At 45.4% G+C, this 26345-nt stretch overlaps 1 protein-coding gene across 1 annotated transcript in view; it reads left to right on the top strand.

The window, feature by feature from the left end:
* Positions 1-26345, top strand: part of FANCA (FA complementation group A) — a 37279-nt gene that overhangs the window by 4315 nt on the left and 6619 nt on the right. Inside the window, exons 2-34 of the mRNA XM_029965538.1 lie at positions 161-392; positions 1290-1362; positions 1905-2047; positions 2354-2449; positions 4084-4157; positions 5212-5327; positions 5905-5987; positions 6433-6466; positions 8785-8851; positions 9507-9619; positions 10471-10547; positions 11032-11173; positions 11701-11834; positions 13190-13300; positions 13710-13805; positions 13899-13958; positions 14685-14773; positions 15179-15239; positions 15331-15380; positions 16448-16524; positions 18273-18377; positions 18773-18915; positions 19420-19490; positions 20654-20753; positions 21612-21811; positions 21955-22051; positions 22282-22458; positions 23484-23557; positions 24098-24226; positions 24684-24750; positions 24982-25145; positions 25449-25554; positions 26186-26245. Of these exons, the coding sequence (XP_029821398.1) occupies positions 161-392; positions 1290-1362; positions 1905-2047; positions 2354-2449; positions 4084-4157; positions 5212-5327; positions 5905-5987; positions 6433-6466; positions 8785-8851; positions 9507-9619; positions 10471-10547; positions 11032-11173; positions 11701-11834; positions 13190-13300; positions 13710-13805; positions 13899-13958; positions 14685-14773; positions 15179-15239; positions 15331-15380; positions 16448-16524; positions 18273-18377; positions 18773-18915; positions 19420-19490; positions 20654-20753; positions 21612-21811; positions 21955-22051; positions 22282-22458; positions 23484-23557; positions 24098-24226; positions 24684-24750; positions 24982-25145; positions 25449-25554; positions 26186-26245 (3421 nt within the window). The remainder of the gene's footprint in view (positions 1-160; positions 393-1289; positions 1363-1904; positions 2048-2353; positions 2450-4083; positions 4158-5211; positions 5328-5904; positions 5988-6432; positions 6467-8784; positions 8852-9506; positions 9620-10470; positions 10548-11031; positions 11174-11700; positions 11835-13189; positions 13301-13709; positions 13806-13898; positions 13959-14684; positions 14774-15178; positions 15240-15330; positions 15381-16447; positions 16525-18272; positions 18378-18772; positions 18916-19419; positions 19491-20653; positions 20754-21611; positions 21812-21954; positions 22052-22281; positions 22459-23483; positions 23558-24097; positions 24227-24683; positions 24751-24981; positions 25146-25448; positions 25555-26185; positions 26246-26345) is intronic.

Below are 26345 nucleotides of genomic sequence, written 5' to 3'. Positions count from 1 at the left end.
AACCCCCCCCTTCTGCCCACCTCTAACACCCACCTCTGGTCTCCTCGTACAGATCTCCCTGCCCTCCTGCCGCACTCCATACGCTCCCCTCTGCCTTCCTCATAACCCTTTGCTGTCATACACCCGGCTGTCCTCATGCACTCCATCTGCCTTCATACAGGCCCCTCTCTCTGCCCTCGTACATCCCCCCTCTGCCCTCATACCCCAGCAGCAGGGAACAGAAGGTGTCCTTGGGGGCTGTGGGAACAAGCTGTGGTCATAAAACAAACCCAAACTTCTCAGCAGGGAGAGCCAGGAAGCGGAAAAGCTCCTTTGGGAGCGGATCAGAGCTCCAGGAAGCAGCTCTGAGGCTGCTGGATCACCACCAGAACCTGACTGACCTCCTCCTGGAGGTAGGAGCCGGATGGTTCAGGGGGGTCATGGTCCAGCTGGGATGGTGGGAGATCCCAACTGGAGGTGGGTTCCACCAGCTGTGCAGTGAATGTCCCAGGAACACAGTTTTCATGACACATGGAAAGAAAAACCAACACTGTAGGAGTAAGCTGAAGTTTGGAGGTCTGTGTTGCCAAAATGAGATTATTTTCTTTTTCCTTTATGTTTTGCACTTACAGACAGAAAATACTTAAGCGTGGTTTGGATTAGGGACAAAGAGAAATCCAGCATGTTTTTCTTGGAGTCAGAACTGGCTTCTTGTGAATCTAGGGGAAAAATTCAGGAGAGACTTGGGGTTTCTCTGAATTATCAACCATTTCTGACTACCCTGACTGTCTTCATGACAACCTAGACTTGACCCAACCTTCTGATTTGGCCGCATTCTTCCTCTCCTCACACAGTTTTGATTTTACAGCTGCAACAGACTCTGCAAATACCTCCCATACTTCAGGATCTTTCTTTCTCTACAGAGTATTTGCCTTTATAAAAATAAAGGGGAGATTTCACTAGAAAAGGATCCAACATTTGGACATGTTTCATCAAATATTTATGGCCATATGGCTTCACGGAAAGGACTTCAAAGATGGGAATTACAAAAATTCTGCTCCTGGCACTGCTGCTGAGCTCTTGGATGCTGGGGGGTGAGGAACTCTGACCTGTGTCTCCTTTTTTCTGCACGAAATGACAATAACTATACATATATCTCTTGCAAGGTGCCCTGAAATCTGTGGTATTTCATTCTCATGGGGGAAGTCAGTGCTAATTTCACTTCAGTTGCTCCAGCAGTGCCAGAGCTTTAGAGGGAATAGGTTTGTAAATGTGTGTAACAGACATCTAAGGGGTTTTTTTGCTTCCAGGTGGGAGATTCAGCCAAGCCAAGTGTGCAGGATGGCACAGAGCAGCTGGGAGTATCATCAGAGTCATTTATAGGTGAGTATCTACTGGGGATACAGTGAGGAAGAATTCCTCCCATACTGAATGTTTGCCTGTTAAATGCAACACCACTTTTACTTTATTTTCATTGTTCTGGTCTTTTTCTTACTTACCTGCTGATGACACCCCTGGCAAGGTGTCAGTCCTTGAATGCTTTTGTTATTTGAAAGTATTACAAGGCTAAAACACAAAAATCTGCTTCTCAGGGACATTCCATCTCTGTGGCTGTTCTTCCCCTGTTTTATGTATAGTAAAGGAATCATACATGGAAATAAAAATTATTTACCCTGTACAATGGATGACATTTGTGCTGAAAGGGGTTTGAGCTGTGGGATTCTGTCTTGGAAGTGTCCAAAGCCAGGTTGGATGGGGCTTGAAGCAATCTGGTTTAGTAGAAGGTGTTCCTGCCCATGGCATGGGGTGGGATGACATGAGCTTTAAGGTCCCTTCTGACCCAAACCATTCCATGATTCATAGCCAGGTTTTCAAACCCTTTTTCCTCCCGTGTTGACAGCTTTCTGCTTTGTTGTTTTGTTCAGTGTCTGTTCTGCAGGAACAGGCCTCCAAACTGGACGTGCCCACAGCAACCTTGGCAGCCAAAACCGCCGTTACCAACATAGAGCGGATCTGCCAGGCTCCTGCCAGCCCCTCTCCAGTGCCACTGCTGAGCTTGGACCAGAGAGTAAGGGGGAAGGGTTAAATTTAATTTATCTAGAGAACAGCAATGTTAGGTTTGACTTTAAGCCCAGTTTATCTGCTCTGATAAAGCCCCCAAACACGGAGGGCCCGAGTGGACAATTATTCACTGATGTGTCTGATTCGCTCGCAGAAGTGCAAGATGTGTAAGAAGTTTGGGCCTTTTCTGTGAATTCTCTCCACCATTTAACCCTTTAAAAAGCAACAATCAGGGAAAGCAACAAATTATTTTTCTAAGAACGCGTTATTCACAAAAGGAATTATTTCTGCTTCATTTCCGGTGTGATGCCAGAAGAGGTTGTCTTCCTTGCTTCAAACGGTGAAGGATTTGCTGGCAAACAATGTGTTCTGTCGCTCCCTCTTCTGCCAAGAAATGTGGAAAATGAAGGTAATCACTCAAGGAGAAACAGTGTGGCATTATAGACCATGAGATTTTATCTGTGGGATGTGACGTCCCTGAATTCCATAGAATGACTGTGGTCTTCCTGACCTGCCAGAAGTGTGATATGAATTATAAATGTTAGGTGGTTTTGTTGTTTTGTTTATTTTAAAGCAAGTTCAGTGGGAAATTCCTTGTCTCTGCTTTTTCACAGGACTCAGTTGAGGTTTGGCATTAGGTGAGTTATTAGAAACTGCCTCAAAGGAGTGTTGGAAGCACCTTGGTGATCAAATGCTGGTATGGGGAGCTCTCCAGGTCCAGTGCAGAAGCTCCCAGCTGGCTGTGGGGTGACCCAGTCCCAAAGTCCTTCACGTGCTTTTCCAACAATAGTCCTTCTGTCTTTGCAGTCCTGGTTCTCCACCCAGCTTATCTGGGAATGTTGATAAGACAAAGTGAGGTCACAGAGAAAGAGATAGCAGATAACAGGTTGTGTTTCCTCACAAATGGGATGTCTTGATTTCATTTGGGTTTGTTTTGTGAAGTTGTGAGGGGAGTTCAGGGCTTTTTGTGAGTAGGGCAGTTCTGATTCATTGCTGTTCTGATGGGAAAGGAGGAAGAGGCTGATCTGCTTGGATAAAGGGCCGTGCTCTGGTCTCACATATCTGCTCCTGGGCTGAAAATAGACTCTGTGTGTTTCGTAGGCTGATTAAGATCTTCTGGTCCCGGGGCAGACATGGGATAAGTGGTAGATAAGTGCTGCCCTGTAACTGAGGATGTTACAGTAAGAATTAGGTTGTGAAGACAAAGTATGTGGGCGAGTTTGGGGTCAGAGTATGAGGTAGCTGCTGGTGGCTGCAGAAAGCTCCCAGGGCTTTGGCTTTTCCCCTGTGCCCAAGGTTCCCAAATGCCTCTTCCTTCCCAAGGTGGGAAGGTTTGGGTTCTATCTGGAATGAGTAGAAGCTGCTGCTGCACCTTTTCCCTGCCAGGTGCACCCTGCAGTGGTGTTTTGCTGGCTCAGGACTCTCTTGGACATGCTGTCCCAGGCAGGAGCTGGAAGGGATGTTGCAGGGCAGCAATTTGATCCACATGGGAGCGATGTCTGGTGCAGATTTTTGACAAAGGTTCATTTTTCCCCTTGGTCCATTGGCCTCTCTGCCTGGATGATTTCAGTGTTGCTTCGTGTAGTCTCCTACAATCCCAGTCTATATTGGGATATAGATTTGAGAGCAGCAAACTCGTTCCATAGAGACTAATAAATAGTTAATACACTAAAAGACAATTCTGTAATCTGGATCTGGATCTGAATTAACAAGACCTGAAACTCAGCACTGTTACCTGTTTCGTGGAATATCTACTACTCCTTTGAATGTGCAGAATCTGCATTATTCTGCAGGAAAAATATGGATATATAAATTACTTGTCCATGAAAATTTAAACTGATGCATCTACAACTGTAAACCATCCAAAATCTGTAGGAAGGGAAAAGCAAATGTAATCTTTCCTCATTGGGCATTTCCTGGGGTATCAGGTTTAAATTTTAGCAACTTCTGGATAGTTTGAATAAACAGAATTCAGCTTTATTTTTTATATATCACTTGCATCAGCTAAATGTAACCTGTGACCTAATGGTAACATCTCTTTAGGAACCTCCAATGCTGGAAGTCGTGTGGCACCTGCACAGCAGTGACATCGCTGGACTGGCAGATCTGCTGGAGAGGTGAGCAGAGCTTTGTGGCTTTGCAGATGTATTTAATCTCTTAAAGCCTATTGAAATATAATCAGGGATTAGTCATGAGTATTCTGGACCCAGGATATAGTCAAGTGCTGGCAAGGGATCAGATTAGCAGGATTAAGAAGTTACTGTGGGTTTGAGAGGTTACTCTGGGATGATTAGCCCAGTTTAGATGCAGTGCCTTGTTGATGTCCCCCAAATGAGCTGCTGGACTTGAGAAGAAGTCTTGCTCTACAGAATTTGGGTACTTCCATCTTCACAAAACCTTATATTTCTGATCTGGCAGAGTTAATCTTCAGAGAGTAGTTAGTCTAAGAATTTTATTTTTAATTTCCTGTTTCCCCCCCCCAAGTGTTACAGGCCAGGTTGGATGGGGCTTGGAGCAAACTGGTCTAGTGGAAGGTGTTCCTGGCAGGGGGTGGAATTGGATGGTCTCTCAGGTCTCTTCCAACCCAAACCATTCCGTGATTCCATGGTACAGAGCTAAAAAGAGTGTGTATATATGTATATAAACAGTATATACAGAATTATCCTTTGTGAAGTTTAAGTTGTTTCCTTATGGTGTCAAAGAAACATTGCAATAATCTTTTAGACTTTTGATACTGGTTTACTCGTTCATGATGAAAGCCTTCAGTGCCCACTGTGCTTCACTCTTAAGGGAACCAAAGACATAGATTAAGACCTGAATTCCTTTTTTAAAGCATTTTAATCCAAGTATCTTAGAAATTGGAACTGAAGTTCTTCTAGCAGAGCTTTCTCAGTGGAAACACTTTCATATCAGACATAAGGAAATACCTAGATGCACAATTTAACTTGCATTTTTGCCTTTGTGTGTGTGTGTGTTGTAGAATCTTTTTATAAAGCAAATAATATAAAAAGCAACTGTTTGTAAAGCAAATGTGCTGGTCCAAATTAAATAAATGAAATGCCACATTTAGGGCAGAGTGCACGAGTGGCTCTTCCCCGAGCCCAGAGGATGGTGGTGGAGATAACAAGGAAGCAGGAGGGACTGAACTGAAGGTGTTTTTGTGTGTTCCAGGAGTCCAGCAGGCCCTGCAGTGGTGGAGTGGCTGTGTAGTGGCCTCTGTGGGATCTGCCAGCAGGCTGGGAATGTCCCATCTGGGGACACGGAGCTGGCACAGCACCTTCTCTCAGGCAAGTCCCTCATCTGTGCACGGGGCAAGACCTTGGAGGTGTAAAAACACAAGCCTCACTTTGTGTTTTCTTACCTTGTGTCAGTGAGCGGAATATATTTTTTATACATTTGGCAAATTTAGCAATTTTTTCCCCTTAAAAAAATGATTGGTTTGAATTTTTCCATCCCTTGGAGTTACAGTAACACAAGAAAATGTATTTGGGAAGTGTGTGTGGCAAGGGCTGATACACTGTATGACACATGCAAAGTGTCAGAGAGATTTTGGACCACAAATATTTGAGAGTTCCATTCTCCCTCTGTCATTTCCTATTATTTATTTTCTAATTTTATTTAGGAAAAAATCCCCTCCAGCCCCTCTGAGTTCTGCAGTGGTCACCTGTGAATTCTTTAGTCTTTACAATCCTTTAATTTCTGGATCCTTTTTCCTGGGAGTAATTTTACTCCAAGACAATAAATTGTTCCTGCTAAGTGGTGAGCGAGGCTTTTCAGACACTGTTTGGACAGGTGGGAGGGGAAAGAGCAGGTGATCTGTGTGCAAGGGGGCTGCTGAAACACCAATTCTTTCTTGGTTTGCAGACTTTGCCATCGTGTTCCTTCAGAATGGCTTTGAGCAAGCTTCGGAGCTGGGAAGGAAGGTGGAATTCCAGAAGGTTCCTTATGTAAGAACAAAATAAACCTGGTTACAAACAGTGCTTTTAAAAAGTAATTCCATTATAAACCTCTGGGTCTTGCTGAGTGGAAATAAATCAGAGCTTGGAGCAGCAAGGAAAGGGTGGTGGTCTGGATGCTGGAGTGGGGCAAATGGTGAAGCCAGAACAGAGGCTGTTTGTATGGAGCACTGCTCCAAGGTGGCACAGCAAGGGCTTTTTAAACTTCCTTTCACCTTGATTGCTCTGTTTTTTCCATTTGAATGTGAGGCATGGAATGCTGGTAAGAATGGGGAATGCTGCCCCTCTGTCTATTTTACCTGTTCTACTGCAGAGCCTGAGGATAAAGTGAAGCTTTAAGAGGGATAAAACTCTTTCTTGGAGTCAATTTACCTTTTCTGCATAGAACTGCAGCTCTTTGAAACTCTAAATGCCTCGATTTGTTGATTTTGAACAGATCTGCCATGCTGTCTTGCAGAGAATGCTGGCATGTAAGTATTGCTGTGATCCTGGCTTTATGCAGCCACTGCTGTTTCTAAGACTTCTGTTCCTTGTTCACTGCTAAATCCCTAAGGAGAAATCCTTTGCCTGGCTGCTTTGCCTGTGCTGTTGTGCATAATATTTATGCCACTGATTTTATTTGCCTCTGCTTTTCCCTTTGCTTTTTAAAGTGTCTCCAGACACTGCAGATAATTTCTTGCCTTTTATGCCACTTTGTTTTGATGCTCTCAGCTGTGACATCAGATAGATACCTGACCTGATTTCCTGATTTTTAACTGATTTGCTTGGAAGCAGGTGGAACACAGGGGTTAGACCAGGATCGGTTTGCTGCTTAGATTTATTTTTTTCTGCTTAGTGAATTAAACTTTGAATTCACAATATTATAAGTGATTTTGCTGACTCACCGTTTGGGCTTCAGACTAATCTTTTGCAGAACCTATTTTTTTATGCTGAGCAAAGACATCTAATGTTGGTGTGTAGTCTTTAAACAGCCTTCATGAACTGACAATGTGCCTACCTTGGCCTGAACTACCCTGACTGCTGCGGGCTCAAGCGTAGCAGCGCCTGATTTACATGCAAATCCTGATGCAGGAAGACTAAACACACATGGGGGTTATTTTTGTCATGTGTCACAGCTGATCTTCACGGGGAGATGCTGTACCTGCTGTTGTCACCTTCCTTACACCCCTCACACCCCTGGTAATGTCACCTGACTGCATGGCTGCTGTCACTCCCCTGTCTCCTTGGTGACAGTGCTCCACCACTTTCCTTGCTGGCACGTTTCCTGCTCAGTGCTGCTGCAGAGACTGCTGCTTTTCCTCTGCTGGAAGGTGACCCAAACCCAGTACACACCGCTAGGACTGTCCCCTCCATCCTGTGCCATTCCCTGTGGGCACTGCCAGCTCCATCCCTTGCTCCAGGTCTCTCAGGGAGAGCTGTCTGTACACAGAGAATCCTCACAGACCTTGTGAGTGCTTCTAAAATGGGAAAGCTGCAAGAGAAGTGCTTTATTATTTAATACGTATGAATCCTATCTCAGGTGGCCCCTTAACAGTTGAAAACCAACCCTTCTCAACAGAGGAGCAGGGATTTTGGAGGAGGAGGAGCAGACTGTTGGCAGGCAGACAGGAGGCTGCATCCTGCTCTTCATTTGACCTTCTCATTTGCGCAGCCTGCACTGCCACACTCGCAGCCTGTGTGCCTGCAAAATGTATTACCTGAGTTTTATGCAAGATATTATATTAGTGTATACTTTTGGGTCACCTTTGAGGGGTTTTGCTTCATTAATCTTTGGAGAACATTGGGATTTTTTATGTAGAAGCATTCCCTGTTACTGAAGACCTTCAGAGGAGGAGAAGGACAGGCTGGAGTAGTATGGGAGGGCTGTGCTTCACAGTGATGATCTGACTGTGTTGCATTGCTGTGCCTGAAGATAAGCTGAGTTTATCTCCTTTTCTTTATTCTCCTCTACTTAACCTTAAAGTATTCCTCAGCAGGAGAGGAGAGTGTTACCTCCCAGGGCTGTAATGGCATGTGAGGCACGTCTGGTTCTCTGCCTCTGCTCAGTAAATTGTCTTTTAAGGGTTTTTCTCTTCTCTCAATTATTTTTATAAACAAACCAGGCTCCTTTAGCTGCTCAACGAGGAGAGTTTTCAAGGCAGGATGGCACAAGGAGCAGAAGTGCTGCTGCAGCAGGCTGCAAAGCAAAGGGTCTCCCAGTCTGTGGGCTCTGAGTGGTGTGGGCTGATCGTCAAGACAACGGTGCTGCGCAAGCTGCCAACCTGTTTGATCTCCACCAGTCATTTTGGGGCAGATCTGGCTTTTAAAGGAATTTCTGTTCAGCAAATGCAACATTACAAACGTGTGGCCCTCCCCCAGCCTGCTCTTTGTTTGGACCTGGGTTCCCAGGCTGGTTAATTCAGCTTGTGCAAATCCCTGCCTCCAGACAGGCTTCCCTTTCCTGCAGCTTCACAGCGCTCACACTCACATTGTTAGGTTTGGGTTTGGAAATTATGTGCATTTTTTAGATTTATGTGCATTTTTAGACGGCTTCATTATTAGCATGTTCTGGGGAATGTTTTAAATTGGTTCAAGGTCAGTGGTAATAATTTCTGAGTCTCTGGGTCACTTTGGAAAGATTTTGGTGAGAATTTAACACTGCTAAATGGCTTCTGCACATTTCCCTAACAGGGTCACCTTTGAAAAGGTGCACAAATTGCTCATTCCTATTAGTTCCTGTGTGGTGTTTACTGTCACAGTTCCTTCCATTTCTATTTCTCATTGTGTTTTTGTGCATTTTGGGGAACAGGGGTGCTCGATGCTGTTGGTAAAGAGAAGGAGAAAGATGTTTCCACATTGCAAGCTGTGAGGTTCTGGTAAGAAATGCTCCAAATAGTGTCAGGAGTAGGTTTTTATTCACTGTTACTCTTGTTACTGAAGTAGGGAGAATGGTTGGGCTGGTTTTTACTTGTTTACACATACCCCACCCCTCCCAGTGCTACTTGTCTTTGGTATTCTTCTCTGATAAAATATGTGCAGATGAAAGTGCTTGTGAAAAGATAAGGGCCAGGTTGGAAAGGGGGTTCTGGCACGGCTGTAACCAACCTTGGAGCCCCCTCTTGGCATGCAGAAAATTCTCCAGCAAGTGTTCTCACTGCTCCTGGAAGGTGCCATCACCTCCAGTTCCTGCTTCCAGGCCTGTTTTGTTTAACTGCTTTGTACATGTCACCTTCAGTCCTGTGCTGGGAGATACATTAGACTCAGATTTGTAAATCTGATGTCTACATAGTGTTGAGTAGCCATTACACTTTTGTAAGAAAAAATACATACAAAAAGTATATATTTGTGGCAATTTGAGAAGGTGGATGTAGAATAAATATAAGTCATTCACCCTAAGCAGCACCTGGTTGATCATATTTAATCAGCAACTCATAGGTCATATTTAATCAGTACCTGGTTGATGCTATTTAATCAGTACCTGGCTGATCATACTTCCTGACATTGTTTCTGGTATTTCCTTGTCCTTTGCAGGCTGAATGTGTTCAATGTGTCAGTTTATGGAAGTGTGGCTCACCCGGATTCCATGCGGCAGTTCTTCAGACACACCCTGACCGAGGTTCTCACCTACAACCCAGTGCTGAAAGGTAGGAGTGGGTGGGGAGAGGTGTCTCCAGGTGTGTCTGGAGCTCCATCCCACCCAGGCCTTGCTGTGTGGGGTCCAGCCTGGAGGACCCAGAGCCAGAAAAGCTGGCTGGCTCCCCAGCTTCTTCTCAGAGTCCATATAATCAGAGTGCCAGATCAGACAAAAAAAGTCATCTGGGCTTTTAGAGGGTCATAGATCAGGAGAAAAATTCAAACAGAGCTTCAGCCAAGGGCTTGTGCACAGATATTTGGAATAATATCTAATAGCAGCCATGAGAGAGCTCTGGCTTCTGGGAACAGTTTTGGGCAAAGGAGAAGCTCAGTGGGAGACGGGGTGCTGCAGACAGAGCTTGGGTATGAACCAGGATAGCCCCACGTGCTGGGTTTACACACAAGACATGAGTGTTTTGGTGAATGAGGGAGTAAGGCAGGAAGGTTCTAATCCCTGATCAGTAACTGTGAAGCTTGATGTTTTTAGGAAGAAGTATGTCTGAGCTATAAAATCTCCGATAAAATCCCTGTGAGCTGTGATCTGGAGCTGCTTGCCTGCTGTGTGGGAGAGCTGTGTCATTGCTGGCTTCCAGATGAGAGAGGTTAATGAGGGAAAAGCTGATTCCTTGCTGATTCTCTGTGCATGTGCCATGTCAGCCTACGCGTGTGTGGTCACGAAAACAGCTCTGGGGTGGCAGTGCCATAGTGGAATGGCACAGTCCTCGTGCCATGGTCTGTGTTCCAAAAACAAATGGGAGAGAGAGTGGGCAGTTTTTAATGTGTTTGGCTGCCAAAGGGAAACCTATTGCATTTTGAGTGTGTTTTAAAACCTGTTGCTGAAGTTTTCTTTTTCTGGGTGTAGTGTCTGATGCCATCCAGATGCAGAAAGAGTGGAGCTTTACCAGAACTTCTTCCCTGCTCACTACCCTGTATCGAAAAGTACGTCTGCTTGGTGTCACAAAGAGAACTTTATTATGTTGGGTTTATATTCACTGAAATACCTGAAATGAGATTGTTGAAAATCAGTGCAGCGTTCCAGTCCCAGAATCCAAACCAGCTGCCAGAAACTGTAGGCAGGAGGAAGCATGAAGGCAAAGAACTACAGGGATTTTTGTTTATGCAAAGCTCTTAATGAGAATGAAGATGCTGATTGGAGATGTGAATTGTCACTGTTACAGAACATTACATGAGTTCTGAGAGAATTGGAATATTACTGCTTATTGTAGCCAGTGCTGGTTCCAAGCCAGGCTGATCTCTGCGCCTGGGAGGCTGATGCAAAAGCTGCAGGATAGCTTGAGAAAGTCCCAGTAAAGCCACTTGCCTGTGCCACCTTTTCTTACACAGAAAAGTCAGTCTTGTCTGTGTCTCCCTCTTTTGTGTGACTATGTGTCCCAGCTAACAGGAACTGCCATCACTCTTCCAGCTGTTGGTGGCATTCAGTGCAAAGGAATCCATCTCCCAGCTGCAGCAAATCCTGGAGACCCATGAGGTGAACTGGCAGCACGTCCTGTCCTGTGTTTCCACACTGGTGGTGTGTCAGGCCGAAGCTGAGCAGCTCTTCAAGGGTATGTGGGCACTGCCAAGCTAAGGAGTGCCTGTGCTGCTCGGATGAGGAGCAGAACAGACATCCATGGGTTCTGTCTGGGATTCCTGCATGGAAAAGAACAGCAGAACATCTGCTTTTCCACTCAGACATTCCATGTCAGCAGTGATAAGAATGCCAGGCCTCATGTCTGCCACTTCTCAAACTTTGTGTACAGCTCCAATGGTTATTTGATAGCTACTTTCATTATTAATTGGTGTAGTGATTACTGAAGCTTAGTTCTAGCTCACCTTTACTAGCAGAGCTTGTTTGTGAGAGTTCCTTACTGATTATCCCAGTGCTGGACTCCCTGCAATTTCTGCAGGGAATCTTAAGAGTGTTTGACTGTTGAAAGTGCATGAAAAAATTAAATCAGATCCCAAAGGTTCCCCAGACTGCAATACACGTCCTGCCTTATGTTTTATCACAGACATTTGTCTTCATTTACTGTAGAAAATTACAGCACCATTGTCAAAAGCAAAGTGTGAGGTTACTGTTTTATGTTCCTAGATCTACTGAGCCATCTCCTGCTAAAGGCCTTTGGGAATTATGACATGGAAAATATGATCACTGCATTCCTGATCGCTCGTCAGGCTGCTCTGGAGGGCCCTGCTGTCTTCATGCCTTACTCTGAGTGGTTTAAGGTAAGACTAAATGAGGCCTGACTGGTGAGCTTTCTTTTAGTTGTGTGAGGAAACCTGTGCATAAGGAATGTTTTGCTGCATGGAGAAAGCCTTTTTCCAGATAGGATAGTCAGGAGAAAGGTGGGAAAAAAAGAGAAAGGGTAATGAATGATTGTATTGATATTAGGAATGATTGAATATTTATTACTGCCTTTGTGTCTGCAAAGAATAAATTTATTTGGCTTTCCCCAGTCTTCCCTCCTTTCATCTTTTAAGTTCACCTTACCTGTCTTAATTATTTCCCAGGAATGCAGACATGTAATTCCTGTTATAATCATCATCTTGGATATATTTCAGTATCTTGATAACCAGCACTGTTGTTATTGCATAAGTGGTGGGTTGTGGCAGAGGAAGCATTCCTGTTTCCTGGAGGTTTGCATGCAGCTGTAATTGCTGTGTGTGACCTTAGAGATAATTGGTTGTTGCTTTTAACTGTAAACAGGTTGGTATTTTAGGGATGCAAATCTCCACGTAAATTCAACCTGGAAATTCCTTTGTATGAGTTTGCAAATCCAAGCTCAGCTTTGGCTGATAGAGTGTTCAGGAGGTATCAGAAGGTAAACTGATTGTGTTCTGTGTAGTCTCAGACTGGTTATTTTCCTTAGAATGCCCAGATAAACCTGTGTAGAAACCTGCAGATTTGTGTTTCCATCACGAATCTCAATCCTTTGGTGCATCTTGGTGTTGTCTTGTTTAACACTGAGTGTTCTCATGGCAGCAAACTTCTGTAGAGACTTCTGTGAGTCTGTGCTCTGAGAGCTGGAGCCCCTCTGCTCTGGAGCCAGGCTGGGAGAGCTGGTGGTGTTCAGCCTGGGGAAGAGAAGGCTCTGGGGAGACCTTAGAGCCCCTTCCAGTGCCTAAAGGGGCTCCAGTCGAGCTGGAGAGGGACTTTGGACAAGGGCCTGGAGTGACAGGACAAGGGGCAGTGGCTTCCCACTGCCATGGCAGGGTTAGATGGGATATTGGGAAGAAATTCCTGACCATGAGGTTGGTGAGGCCCTGGCACAGGTTGCCCAGAGAAGCTGTGGCTGCCCCGTCCCTGGAAGTGTCCAAGGCCAGGCTGGACGGGACTTGGAGCAACCTGGTCTAATGGAAGGTGTCCCTGCCCGTGGCAGGGTGTTAAAGCAAGATGGGCTTTAAGGTGCCTTCCAACCCAAACCATTCTGGGATTCTGTAAGCATTCTCTGGAGGCTTTTCTCCAGAAAGATTCCCCTGACGGAAATGGGATGTCTGGGATTTGTGTGCTGTTTTGGCACCACTGGGATGAGGATTCTCTCCATGCTGAAAGGCTCTCTTGTCATTCGTCCCTGTTTCAGGCTTCTTTTGGGAGTGCTGGTGGCCACCATGGGAGCAGTAAGAAAGCTCTGGTCTTCCTCTTCGAGTTCCTGTCAGAGCTGGTGCCCTTTGAAGCTGCCCCATACCTGAAGGTGAGAAAGTGCTGACAGGTGGTTTTCAGATCCAGAACTGCCCCAAGGTGACCGTCTTTGTGCCTTTGAGTTGGCTCAGATCATTATTAATGTTGTTATAGGAATTCCATTACTTCTGATACATTATTCAAACCCTTTTCTTCTTGAAATAAGGAAGGACAAAATTCTTTTATTTTTTGACTGGGAGAATTCCTTTAATGGAATTAAGTTTAAGCACTTCAGTGATTTTGTTTGTTTGCTGTTGTTGGGAAAAACTATGTGTCAGTTGCCATGAAAATGGTTTATCTTAAACCAAGCAATAATGCTTTCTTTGGGGAATATTTGAGGTAAGTGACTGTAAACATTAGTCAGAATTTTACACTGATTTCCTGTAAAAATGGCAAATCTGATGGTGGTTTTCCTATTTCAGGTCCATATAATGTACCCACCTTTTGTGCCAACAAAATACCGGTCCCTGCTCTTGGAATACATCACTCTGGCTAAAACCCGACTGTCTGACCTCAAGGTCAGTGAAAATTGTCTCTTTTGAGAAGAATTCCTTCTGGATCTGTCAGTCCCTGCTGTGTGTGACCACCTGCATCTCTGTAACTTCACACAGGTGGCCATAGAGGACATGGGGCTCTATGAAGACCTGTCTTCCACTGATGAGGCTGTGCAGGTACTGCTGCTCTGTCTCCCAGTTTTCTCATCAGCCATGTCCCATTTCCTTTTGAAAAGCACTTAGGTTACCAACTTCCCTGCCATTCCAAGTTGGAGCATGCTGCCAGATCTCCAGTTTTAAGCCAGAGGGGTTAGTGGCCATAAATACAGGATCTTCCCAGATTTCATGAAAACTGGAGTAATATTTTGTGGGTATCTTGATTCTTTTCAGTAGAGTACATCATCTTTGTGGTGCTGTACCAAAGTGTGAATATTTAAAGGAGATTTGGAGATGGAATCTACAGTCTGCAACTTCACACTGTGGTTCATGATAAATTTTGGGTAATCTATAAGTAAGCATTTTGGTCAGATTAAGAGGTCTTACTTACATAGTCAGTCAGTACATTAAATACAGGCTAGAGACAGGGTGGTTGAATATACTGCAAGAACCCCAGTCCTGTGATGAACTGACAGTCATAAGTGAAGATTTAATTTAATTTTTCCAAGTCTGATCTGTTTGTCAGTTGAGGAACTTGTTGCAGTTTGAGGCGTGTTATGGCTCAAACAAGAGAAACTCGGGATGTCAGTCCCTCTGCCTGTAGGCACGGACTGGAAGTGGAGATGGTGCGTCTTGATTCCGCATGTGCAACTAAAATAGAACCACAATAATCCAAATGCAGAACAGAAAAGGAGAGTTTATCATCACCCTTGATATCTCACACTATTCTCTCGTTCTCTCTGGCAGCCCCAGGGCCAGGCACTCCGTGATGTTGAAAAGGCCCTTCAGATATTTGAAAATACAAGGAAGATCCCAACATCTGTGATAGAAGCCAGGTACTGTGTGCTTTTCAACTCTACCTGGATTTAGGTATTATAATAATAATAATAATAATAATAGCTGAATCCAAATCAAAATAAGGAAACAAGAAAAACTGAGGATGTGAGCAAAGGGGGTTTGGGAAAGTTCTTCCCACTTCCTCAGGAGTCATCTTAATAAGGATATCTGTACAGAGAGTGAAAAGGCATATGCGCCCCTGCTAGAGAAGTCCAGAATTGTCATAATAAAAAGCAAAATTAAAGAAATTAATAGTTATTGCTAACCTGAACCTGCTCTGTCTGTGGTTATTCACGTTGCCATGAATATTTCATATTTGCAGGAGCTGAATTAATTCCTGATGTGAGGAGATGGCCCTTTGGACCTTTGGCATTGTTAATACTTTGCTCTGTTTATTTTCTCAGTATTTTCAGGCGACCATATTACACTTCCTGGTTCCTTCCTGCCTTGCTCAGACCACGTGTGGTGAGTATTTGGCTCTTTTTTTGCTCCTCCCATGAGCTGTGTGTTTGTACACAGGTAATTTGCCTCTGACCTGTCTCTTTCTCTGTTGCAGCTCCCTAAAACCCCAGATGCACGCATGGCTTTTATAGACTCTCTGAAGAGGTATTGAGACTTCCCAGTGCCATTTTCTGTGCTGCTGGGCTTTCTTTTCGGGACACTTGATATCAGATTATCAGAGTCTTTGACACCTTGGTTACAACCAACCTTGGCAGGGCTTTGTGGCCCAGGTTTGTGGCTTGCAGGTTGTGGATGGGGGAGCTTGTCTTTGTAGTCTTCAGGTCTGTCATTAGTCCTGTGGCCACTGTGAAATCATTATCTAGGAGTCCCTCTGGCTCTGGGCCAGGTATATTCTTATGCAAATTTTGGAGGATATAGATGAATATAAAATTTCCCCAGGAATATGAGCCCCCCTGTGAAAGCTTCTTTGGGAGAGGATGTAGGAGGAGTGGAAGATGAAACTTAAATCTCTGTTAGTGCTCAAGGGACACCAGGATGGTACCCCAGGAGGACACAGCCCCTTTCAGGGCTCCAACTTGCCCTGCATGCATGTTTAAAAGTGCTTATCTGCATTGCAGAAGGAGCTTTATTTTACATCCAGTAGTTCCTCTGTAACCTCTCATGAAGGAAAAATGTTTGCAACACTGCCTGCAAATGAAGTGCTTGGTCCTGCCTTGTCATTCCAGTCTGGCTCTAAAATTAAAGACTGGATCGTTTTGTGAAATTAAAGTTGTAAGAGAAGCAGCTGACTTCCAGGGAGCCTTGTGGGACATGGTTTTAGCACCGAGTGCCTGCCCAGCAAGGAGAGGTCACACCTTGGGCTCATCACGTTTGTGTTTTACATGTGTGAATGCTGCATCTCACAGCTCACAGTCTTAGGAGATCTTAGACACCTACTACATATGAAATAGGCATTAAAGCATGAATTAATAATATATATAGTATTGGTTTTGTGTGTGTTATGTGTGTGCAATACTTGCTGTGAAAGCCTTGGATAGAAATCTCTGCCCCTTGTGTCAGATGATTAAAAAATGCTTCAGATGCTCTTTATGCTTCAGAGCCCCTCTAATTACATTTCATAGCAGAGCTGTTGTTTGTACTTTTATTTAATAAAACTGCAGTGTATGGTTATGGAGGATAATAAATATATTCTTTTTTTTATATAATTACAGAGCTGATAAAATTCCCTCAAACTTGTACTCCTCATACCTCCAAGCCTGTCATGCTATGAAAGAGAAGATGTTACAAGGTAAAAAATACATTTACTTATGGATCAGTTTGAAAGGTTAATTTTTCCACTGATGCCCTCTGTATTGAAAATTCTCAGAGATTTGGGGCTGGATAGGTCTTTAATCCACAAGTAAATAACTGTAGGTTCTTTATGTTGTGTCGAGGTGTTAAATAGTTACTCCTGTAATGACTTTCTCTACCAGCCCTGCTTAGGTGGGAGTTTTGCAGTCCCTGGGAGCTCTGTGCTGTGCTGAGGCTGCAGATGATGCCTGAGCCTGAGCTGGCTGAATTCCACCTCTGAGACCTCTCCATGAATCAGCGTTTGCAGCCTGAGCTGCTCAGCCCAGGCAAAACCTGCTTTGCTGGGAACCTGCTGTGCTGATCCCTTGTGCAATGGCACTGGTGCTGTCTGAGCTCCTGGCATCCTCTTTTAAGAGAGGATTAGGGACATCTGGGGGAACAGGAGGGACTGGGAAAGGATTGCAGCTCCTGGTTTTATAGGTTTTTTTGTGGGAGGGTCCCGATGATTTTTGGGTCCCGTTGCTGGGTCAGTGAAATGGGTATTTAGTGAGCTCTGCTGTCTCTGTCAGCCAGTGGGTGTTTCTTACACACCTTCAGATGTTTTATATGAAATGAAAAGGTCAGGCTGGTGAGCAGAGATTGTTCCCAGAGCGTGGTGGGGATAAGTTACAGATTCATACTCTGACTATAAAGATAAATCTGTAGCCACCTCCTGCTCGGGGCCTTTGAGGCTCTGTGGAGATGCTGTGGCTGGAGAGGCGTGACAGCCCGTCCCCGGGCACGGCAGATGTGCAGCAGGCTGGCTGCCGAGGTTGGCCTGGCAACCGGGTGGGATGAGGTCCCTGCGGGCCGGGCTGGGGATCCGGCAGGGGATCCGCAGCATCCCGGCAGGCTCTGCAGGGCTCCCGGAGTTCCACTGACCTCTAGTGGCACAGCCCGAGCTGAGTGCCAGCCTCCTGCTCAGCCTGAGCCATGTCCCCTCCTGGCCCCTACTCCCTTTTCCCGTCCATCCCCTACTCCCTGCTCTGTCCCTGGGCTCCGCACAGAGCCTGGATTTAGGGCAGGATTGAGCACTGGGCAGCCTCAAACCCTGTTTCTCAGTGCTCACTCTCACGCAGATGACTCAGTGGTCTCCTAACACCTTATTTTACAGCGTGTTTACAACCAGTAACAACCTTTGTTATTTGCTGTTCTTGTTCCTGGGTGATTTATTCCTGGCTCTCATATAAGAAGTTGTTCCTGTCTAACAAACTCTGGGTGGGTTTGGGGGCTGAGGCAGTTGCTAGTGGCATCTCTTTCTAGTGGTTAAAGGAATTTCCTTTTATTCCTTCTTTTAAACAAAAAGAACAGAGTAACATGTAGCATCTGGAGAAGTGCATGGTGTTGAATTGAGGAGAAGCTGATGATGTATCCATGCTGTAATATCTGTCTCTGCATTTCGAGTCTGATTCCAGTCTTTTGAGGACAGCAAATGTTTCTGTGAGGGGAGAGCTAAAGGAAGTAGGAAGAAAACTCTGAAAACAACTTTTTTTGGCTCTTGTCTTTAAAAACTGAATTCCTCTCTGCAACCAGGCATAAACCCATCAATTATTAATTAAATAGCACACCCTGAATGTAAAAACAAAGCTGTGTGTGTGGCAGATTGACAGTTTGGGGTTTTGTTAGAGCTTCAGGAAAAGTAAATTCTGCTTTTACAGAAAGTGCACACAGAGATTGCTGAATGTATTTCCTCTCTTCCTTGTCCAGATGAGTCCAAAGCAGAGCCTAGCCTTTCCAAAGAGCCTGTTGAGCAGCTGAAGGCTGAGCTGGCTGAGCTCAGGACACTGTTTGTGGACCAGACTCAGTGGGAAGGTAAGAGGGATGCAAGTTACAACTACCCCTCATTCACTGTTCCAAAAGCTGCCTGAATAAAGTGTGGCTAATGCTGGCCAAAGCCACAGCAAGAGTTACTGCCATTGCTACCTGAAGCTGGAAATCCTTCAGAACTGATAATCGTTCCAACTATTAATACATATATTTTAATGTCAGATGTATTCCTCTTGGGAAATTTGGGACTCCATCTTTGCGAGGATCACTTGGTGCCACACCAGTCTCTGCAGCCCCACTCCTGGGCTCACCTGGTGACCTGAGCCCCCTTTCATATGTTAAAGTATACATTTCACTTGTTCTTCTTGCTGCTGTGGGGGGTTGCAAATGTTCCATGCCTGCTGTCCTGGTTCCTCTCTGCCCCTGTTGCCTCCCCGCAGATGTGCCAGCACAGATTGCCGTGATTTCTGACAGACTCCGGAGTGTCCTGAGTGACAGCAATGATGAGAATGAAGCTGCTCCTTTGAATTCTCCAATCCCAGTCTCCATTCCTGCCCCCAGGCTGGAACCCTGCCATCGGAGTGTGAGTACCATCTGGCTTGGGGAGAGAAACAATGGGGCTGGGAAAAATGCATCTGGATGGTAGCTGTGAAAGGCTGCTTTGTCTGCGGAGAGCAGGAAATGCACTTCCCCTTTTGTCTGCCTTGTCCTGCCTTGCACAGAATATTCATGTATCTTAACCTCCTGGAAGTTGTTGGATGACAAGATCTAGAGGTATGTTCTGGCAGAGCAGTCCTGGGATGAGCAAGGCTTTCCTCAGCAGCCTTGTCTAGGTGTTTGTTGTGTGCTGGGATCATTCCTGGGCTGTTAGGGGTTTAATTTTCCATCCTTAATGCCAGTGGATCTGTACAAGTTGGAGTGAATATCATTAACCAGTGTGTCTCCTTGTTTTAATATCAGGAAACATAATATACACAAAGCAGAAAACCAGGTCTAGATATCCAGCCTGACAAGCAGGAATTAGCAGTGTGGTTTTCATTCCAGGTTTATTCCTGGTTTTTATTCCTGGTTTTTTTTTTTATTTCAGATTGTTGATCTTTTGCTGACATCATTCTGCCAAACCCTAATAGCTGCTTCCTCTTTTAACCCTCCTGACAGGTAAGATGTGAGTCAAAGAGTAGGGAAATCAGAATGGGTTGATACACCAGAATTCCAACACTTTTCCAGGGGCATAGAGGAACTTTAGCTGCTCATTCCCACTGTTCTAAGCTGGCAGCTGCAGGCTGCTTCACTCAGAGCTTCTACACTCTGAGAATTAATGTGCTTTGAAGTATTTGTGTAAATAAAACATGTTTCTCCTCTGTTGTTACTGATCCCTGCAGAAAAGTGGCCTTTGCTCTGTTTTGTGCTCTGTGACAAGGTTTAAACACTCCCCACAAACACGATGTGATCGTGCAGATGTTTGCAGCTCAGTGGTGGGGGATGGCAATGAAGCAAATCCTTTTTGTCCTGGAATTACTTCCCCTTGGCAGGGACTCATTTGCTTCTGGCCTGGCTGAGGAGGGAGAGGCAGCACTGCTCTGCCCCTGGAAGAACTGTTGATAGCCACGTTCTTCATGATGTAGCAGAGTCTGTAAACATTATGGGCAACTTGTCAGTGGAAAATCACTTTGTTGGAAAACAGCAGCGTGCTGAGGAGCTGGCTGGGCTCCCAGCTGGGGCTGCTCTCCGGAGGGCAGCGTGCTCTGGCAACCAGAGCATCCTTCCCTCTCTTACAGTGCTTTGCCCTGGAGCAGATGAATCAGTGCTAAAAACCTGTGCTGGGAAGTCGCTGTGATAAACAAGAGTCCCAGGAAATCGTCTCTAACCCAACTCCCACCTGATCTCCTCGAGGGTGGGTTTTTCTGTGAGCTGGGTGGAAAAGTCCCTCCCTCCCTTCCTCTGCTATGTAACAGGACCTTGTGATACCAACTTCTTTTTGCTTTGTTTTTGATCCCATTTATTGCTCTGCCTCTGTTTACCTTGTGCTGGGGCTGTGCCCCAGGCAGCTCCTCCTCCCCTTGTTGTCACCTCAGAGATGACAACAAGTATGTGGGGTATCATCAAGTATGTGAGGCAGGACACTGGTGAGGGTCATGTCTGTAGGGGTTCTCTGCTTAGGTACCACAAAAGTGCCCCTTCCTTCGAGCCTGTAAAGGGAATGATAATTGTGGTGTATTTACAGACAAGGATGGCTCAGCTCCACGGTGTTTAAGCATTTTTAATCACCTCTTCCTGCGTCGGGGATAAATGAAATAAGTCTGTGGTTTCTCCTTCTGCAGGCAGGGCCCATGCCTCTCCTTGTTGGTGAAGATGATGTGTGGACACAGGAATCTCTTACCTGCACTTCTGGCCAGGCTCTGTCAGCTCATTTATCATCAGGTCAGTTTTCCAACCAGGAATCCTATGGTTATAGTGTGCTGAGGACTATCCTAATCCATTTCCTGGGCTGGGGGGCATGGACCTGTCTAGGCTGCACTGTGAAGGGACTTCACTGGCCTCCAGGCTTCCCAAAATAATCCCATTTTGGTCAAATAGTATGGAGCTGCCCTCAGGAATGTGAGGTGAATGTTTTCCTACAGAAACACTGCTGCGGAAGGTAAATGCATTCTAGATACATTTTAACAGAAGCTAAAATAGGCAAGTTGAGGAAGGAGGCAAAAGAAAAATAGTGAAATGCTTCGTTCCTAAACTTCAACATCAAATAATTCACTTGTAAAAATTTAAAAATAAAATAAACCCCCCCAAATCTGGGCCTCAGCAGTGCATGATTTCCTTATTAAAGAATTGTGTGGTTTATTTTCTCTACCCTGTGATATTGCAAGGGTGGAAGTAAAAGGCTGATAGACCAAACTAGCTGTCAGAGAAGATAAAAAGCCTTGAGGAACCCAGATTCTGAATTTACAGTGAGTTGCTTTAAGTTGCTGTGTTACAGAAACCTCCACTTCTGCTGCAGGTTATGTCTCATCAGCTTGATTGATATTGCTCAACTAATTGGTCAGTGGGCAGAAGCAACATTCTGCTGCTTCATTAATTCAGAGCTTTTTCCATGAGAAAGGTCCTTTTGGTGCAAAAGGAATGTTACAATGATATAGATGAAGTATTACAATGTTAGAAATGAAATGTTAAAGTGTTACAATGGAAATGTCACAATGAGACAAAATGCTACAATATTATAAAGGAAGTGTTACAAAGTCACAAGCAAAATTTCTTTAGTTCTTTATTTATTTTGCCTTTCAGGGTCCTTCCCTGACTGATGCTCATATTTTAGGACTAGCAGCTTTTGTGATCCACTTGAGTGAATCAAGAGCTTTAATTCCTGGAGTAGAAGCCAGTTTTGGGATCTCCCAGCCTGTTCCTGGAAAGGCCTTTTCCATCTCTGAGTATTGGACCTGCTTGCTCATGTGCAGGACAGAAGAGTCATTTGCCTTCTGCATGAGGTGAGATGGTGCATCCACCACCTCCTTGTTTCTCCAGCTGAAGGGTTTTTGGGATGCTGGGAAAGCTCCCATGGAGGATTTGCAGAGCACATGGAGGGGATTGAACTAACCAGATAATGGAATTCCTTCTTTTTCTCTCTCAGGTTTTGCACTGCAGCAGCAACTTATGCGATGTGCAAGTTCTCATCATGTTCTCATGAAGATTTTTGTGCCTTGATTCCTCCTGGCCTGATTAAAAAGGTAAAAGGGTGAAAGTTCTGCTATTTTCTATGAGAAAGTTCAGTCTCAGCCCAATTTCCTGCTGCAGGGCCCTGTGCAATTATAACTTACACCAAGAAAACAGCATAAAAGTACATCTTTGTACCCTCCCCTCTTACCCCTTGGTGTATCAGCTGGTTTGGCAGTTCCACACAAACAGAGGTGGCTGTTTCATTGACAACCACGTGCAGGGTATTGTGTCTTTGTTCCAGCTGCAGCACCTTGTGCCTCGGCTGAGCTTGGAGGCTCGAGGGGTCCTGTGTGAGGAGGACAAAACTGCCCTAACCTGGAGCTCCCTGTCCTGCCCCTCTCTGAACTACAGAAGAGCCAGCCTGTGTTTGTGGAAGCAAGCACTCTTCCAAGAGCTCTTAAAGGAAAAAGCATTCCAGGTACAAATCTTTTCCATGCCTTAAATTCACCCTGTAATTCTCATTTTTTAGATCTGCCCTCTGCAATTTCCTTATTGGTGATCAAAAGCTTCTTGTAAGAGCTAAATGCCTGAAAAGTTGGCCTGACAGCTGAGTCATGTGGGCTGGGATGTGTATTCAGTGTTATTTGTGGATTGTGATGGTAATGATATGGTAGAAAGAGAAAACCAGAGGTAAAACCTTGTGTCCTACTTCTTGGAAAAGCAAGAAGCTTGGCAAACTATACCATATCAGTAGGAAACTGCAGAACTGTAGAACAAAGGCTTGTCCATCACCTTGGCTTCCTGCTGTGCTCTCTGTAAAGTGATGGTGAGACAAATAACTGAAAATCTTTGCTTTTTTGGTGCTTTGCCTAAATATCAATGTTCCCATGAGCCCCCTGTGCACCTTGGATTGCTTAGCTCTGCCTTGCTGGATGCAGGTCACCATCTCAGCTCTTCTCTTTGTACCACCCTTGTGGTGTGTCTGATTTGACAGACTTTCCTTTTTTAACCTACTTCCTCTAAAACCAGTTTGTCTTTGTGCAGAGAAGTTTGTGGTGTTCCTAGAATGACTCCTTGTGCTTGCTCAAAGTGCAGGGCTGAAATACCTCTGTGTTACAACCTCCCTTTGATGCTTACACCACCCTGTCTGACTGAGGTGCTTTGCTCCTTTTAGCCTTTATTTCTAATAACACACGTTTGTTCTGGTATTTGGGCTTGCAGGTGATGAGTGTGGTTGGAAATGTCAAAGGGGTGGGTATGTGTAAGACAGGCCTTACAGGTTCTCCGTGAATTTTTGAAGGCCAGTGGGGTTTTAGCTTGGATTTCCTACAAGAGAAACAGGACAAAAACTTCCTTGGGTTGTCCCCTGTTTCATGTCTTTCAATCCACATGGGATTGTGTCTGGGGGTGAAGGTGCATTTTATGTTGGAAAGCAGGTGGCTGTTCTGCACAAGTGACTTGCCTTGCTGTTCTCCCCCATTAATAAATTCTTGCTTTTCCCAGCTGTCTTTCAGAGAGTGGCTGCTGATGGAGCTTGAGGTGTGCCCTGAAAAGGATATTCTCTCTGCTTCAGAAAGGTAAGTGCAGAGGGGCTCTTGGAAAGGGAGCAGTCCAAGAGTCTCCCACCCAAATTAGGGCAAAGCACTGAAAACCAGGAAGTAAATAAACAGCTACTGGAGGACACAAATGCCTGTTGCCTGCTGTGGTTTGTCCTGAGCTAAGCACTGCTGGAATGAGGGGTGTGTGTGTTAACCTACAGAAGGCCAGGTTGGACAGGGCTTGGAGCAACCTGTGGAAGGGTCCCTGCCCATGGCAGGGGCTAGAACAAGATAAACTCTAAGGTCCCTTCCCACCCAAACCATTCTGGGATTCTATGAAGCTCACCAATATAGCCCTTCCAAATAACTTGGCACAAAACCTCCCCACTTCCGAATCCAAGAGCTGACTGGCATCGGGATGGGTGGGATCTGCTGGAGGACTCTTCATGTCTGTGCTTATGTGCTGCTGTTGTCTGATCACACATCATTCATCACACTTGATGTGTGAGCTTCCTTTTACATCAAGGAAAGGGCACCATTCAAATAGATTTCCCATCTCCTCCTTTTTTTACATTTCAGGCAGGATTTCCATTACTGGGCCATCTATCAACGGTATCTTCCTGCACCTTCCGCTGCTGGTGGCTGTGATGGAGACCTGGAGAAGGCATGTGGAGTTATTATCAATGCCCTCCTGGATTTCTCACAGAGGTATTCTGTATCGTGACTTCCATTGCTAGTAACCTTGAAGCTGTGAATGGGAGCTTGTCCCTTCCATGGGGCTATGGAAGCCGTTCCCTTCTGGTCTGGCTGGAAGTGGGAGTTGGGAGGTGACCCTGAGTGACTCAACTATCTTTGCATAAGCATCTTGCTTTAGGTGACAGAGGTCTGGGGCTGCAGCCATAGAGAAGCCCTAGTCTGGCTGTCTTTTTTTAAGTTGACTTTGTACTCAGATTTGTTCGACCAGACAAGCACAAATTCCCTGGGGGAGTGGCTGGAGCTGGAAAATGAGGAGGGAAGTTAGGGGAGAGCTGCTGTCTCAGCTACAGCTTATTTAAGGCACATTAATGTTTGAACTCTGTGTTCATCTGAAGCATCTGACTGTATTTGAACTGTGCTGTGCCCCAGGCTAACAGGGTTGGTGACCTCATGTGTCTCTTCTTTTCAGGCTGGACCTGGGTGGCTGTGGCCAGTCAAAGATGTCACTTAGCCCTGAGATTCTCTGCAGGCTGCAGGTGATTTTAGACTGTGATGTGTTACCTGGATGTTCAATCCTAGAACTTGACCAAAGTATTCCCTTACACCCTGGTGTTTGTGAGTCTCCATTTGGTTCTCATGTGTGAGCAGTGGGATGGGGATTGAGACAGGTTTTTCTTATCGATCTCCGTGTTTCTTCAGAGAAACAAAGAGGGTTTGAGTGCAGGCTGATGTGTAGCCCTGACTGTTTCCCCCCACACTCTGTTCAGGAGCTGGTGCTGGAGCTGAACTGTAGGCAAAAGCATCTCAGCTGCTCGGCTGCCCAGAGACACTTCCTGTTCGAGATTCTCCAGGGAAGACTGAGAGACAGAAAGCACGGATCTGCTTTGGAAGAGCAGCTGTGGAGGCAGCAGGAGCTGCTGCTGCACAGAAGGCAAGTGTAGGTCTGAGCAGCTGGGAATAACTCCACCAACACTGCTGCTCCAAGCAGGACAGTGTGTGTGATGTGTCCTCCCCTCTGATTCCACAGCAAGTGACTGACACTGTATGTCATGGTGACAATTGTGCAAGGGACACTTATTCCCTGGTACTCACCTGTTTAACTTCATTTGCATGTGTTGTCTTTGGCTATCTGTTGCCCTATTAGTAGACTGGATTTCAAAGGCCACACATCTTCATGGGGAGGCTGATTCTCTTCTTGACAGTAACCTCAATTTTTCATTTTTCCCTGCCTAAGGATTCTGGTCGGGCTCCCTGCATCTGTTCTGATCACCACGTGTTGGAAAGGAAGGAAAAGAGTGTTAGACTGTGAAGACTTTTTTCATTTTGTGAACTCAGAGCTGGTATGTATTGTGAGCCAAACAGTAATTCTTTGTTGGTAAATGCTCTAGATAAGGGTCAGGAGGTCGAGTGCAGCTGAACTGCCCAGTGTTCCCATGAAGGCCTGGAAGGGGCTGAGCATGAGCCCCTCTGCAATCCCTCTGTCATGCCAGGGCCTTTAACTGATTTGCTGTAGAGTGGGATCCTCCTCATCCTCCTGTGAAAATACTCTAGGAAACATCCAGAAACATCCCTGCAGCTTCCTGGGGGAAGGTCACTTGACTTGCAGGTCCCTCAGGACACTGCTTTGTGCTCTGAAGAGAGCTGACTTCTATTTATTCATCCCAACTGGCCTTTCCAGGCTCTCCAGCACTGTCACATTAGGCACAGCCAGAAATGTCTGTTCATCCCAAGGCTGTTAATCCATCTGCTGCTGCCACCCCAGGCACGTGGTGATCGGGGATGCAGGGACTGTGCAGCACAAGTCGTGGGGTTGCTTTATATAGAAACCACGTTTCTGCCATCAGGATTCACAGGGTGATCTGTGCTTTCTGAGCCCTGTTCTGCCAGACACTCAAAATGCTCTAAGAAAATCATATTCCAAAGGGAAGGAATTATTTTTTTTTTTGTTTCCCTTTCCTTGTCTTCCTGCAGAAAAATGTCTGTTCCAGAGGGTACGCGCTCTCCTACGACATCACATCTCACTTCTTCAGGGTAACTGCTGCTTTTGTCACTGCCTCACTGTCCCTGCTCAGAGCTTCCCTTCCCAGGACACCTGATACATGAGGTGTGCCCTTTGTACCCTTGTTTTGAG

Source organism: Manacus vitellinus, unplaced genomic scaffold (assembly GCF_001715985.3).
Source record: "Manacus vitellinus isolate BGI_N305 unplaced genomic scaffold, ASM171598v3 scaffold_10_pilon, whole genome shotgun sequence".
Taxonomy (NCBI): Eukaryota; Metazoa; Chordata; class Aves; order Passeriformes; family Pipridae; genus Manacus; species Manacus vitellinus.
Note: the sequence above shows the minus strand (reverse complement) of the source record. Positions and strands in the feature narration are given on the sequence as shown.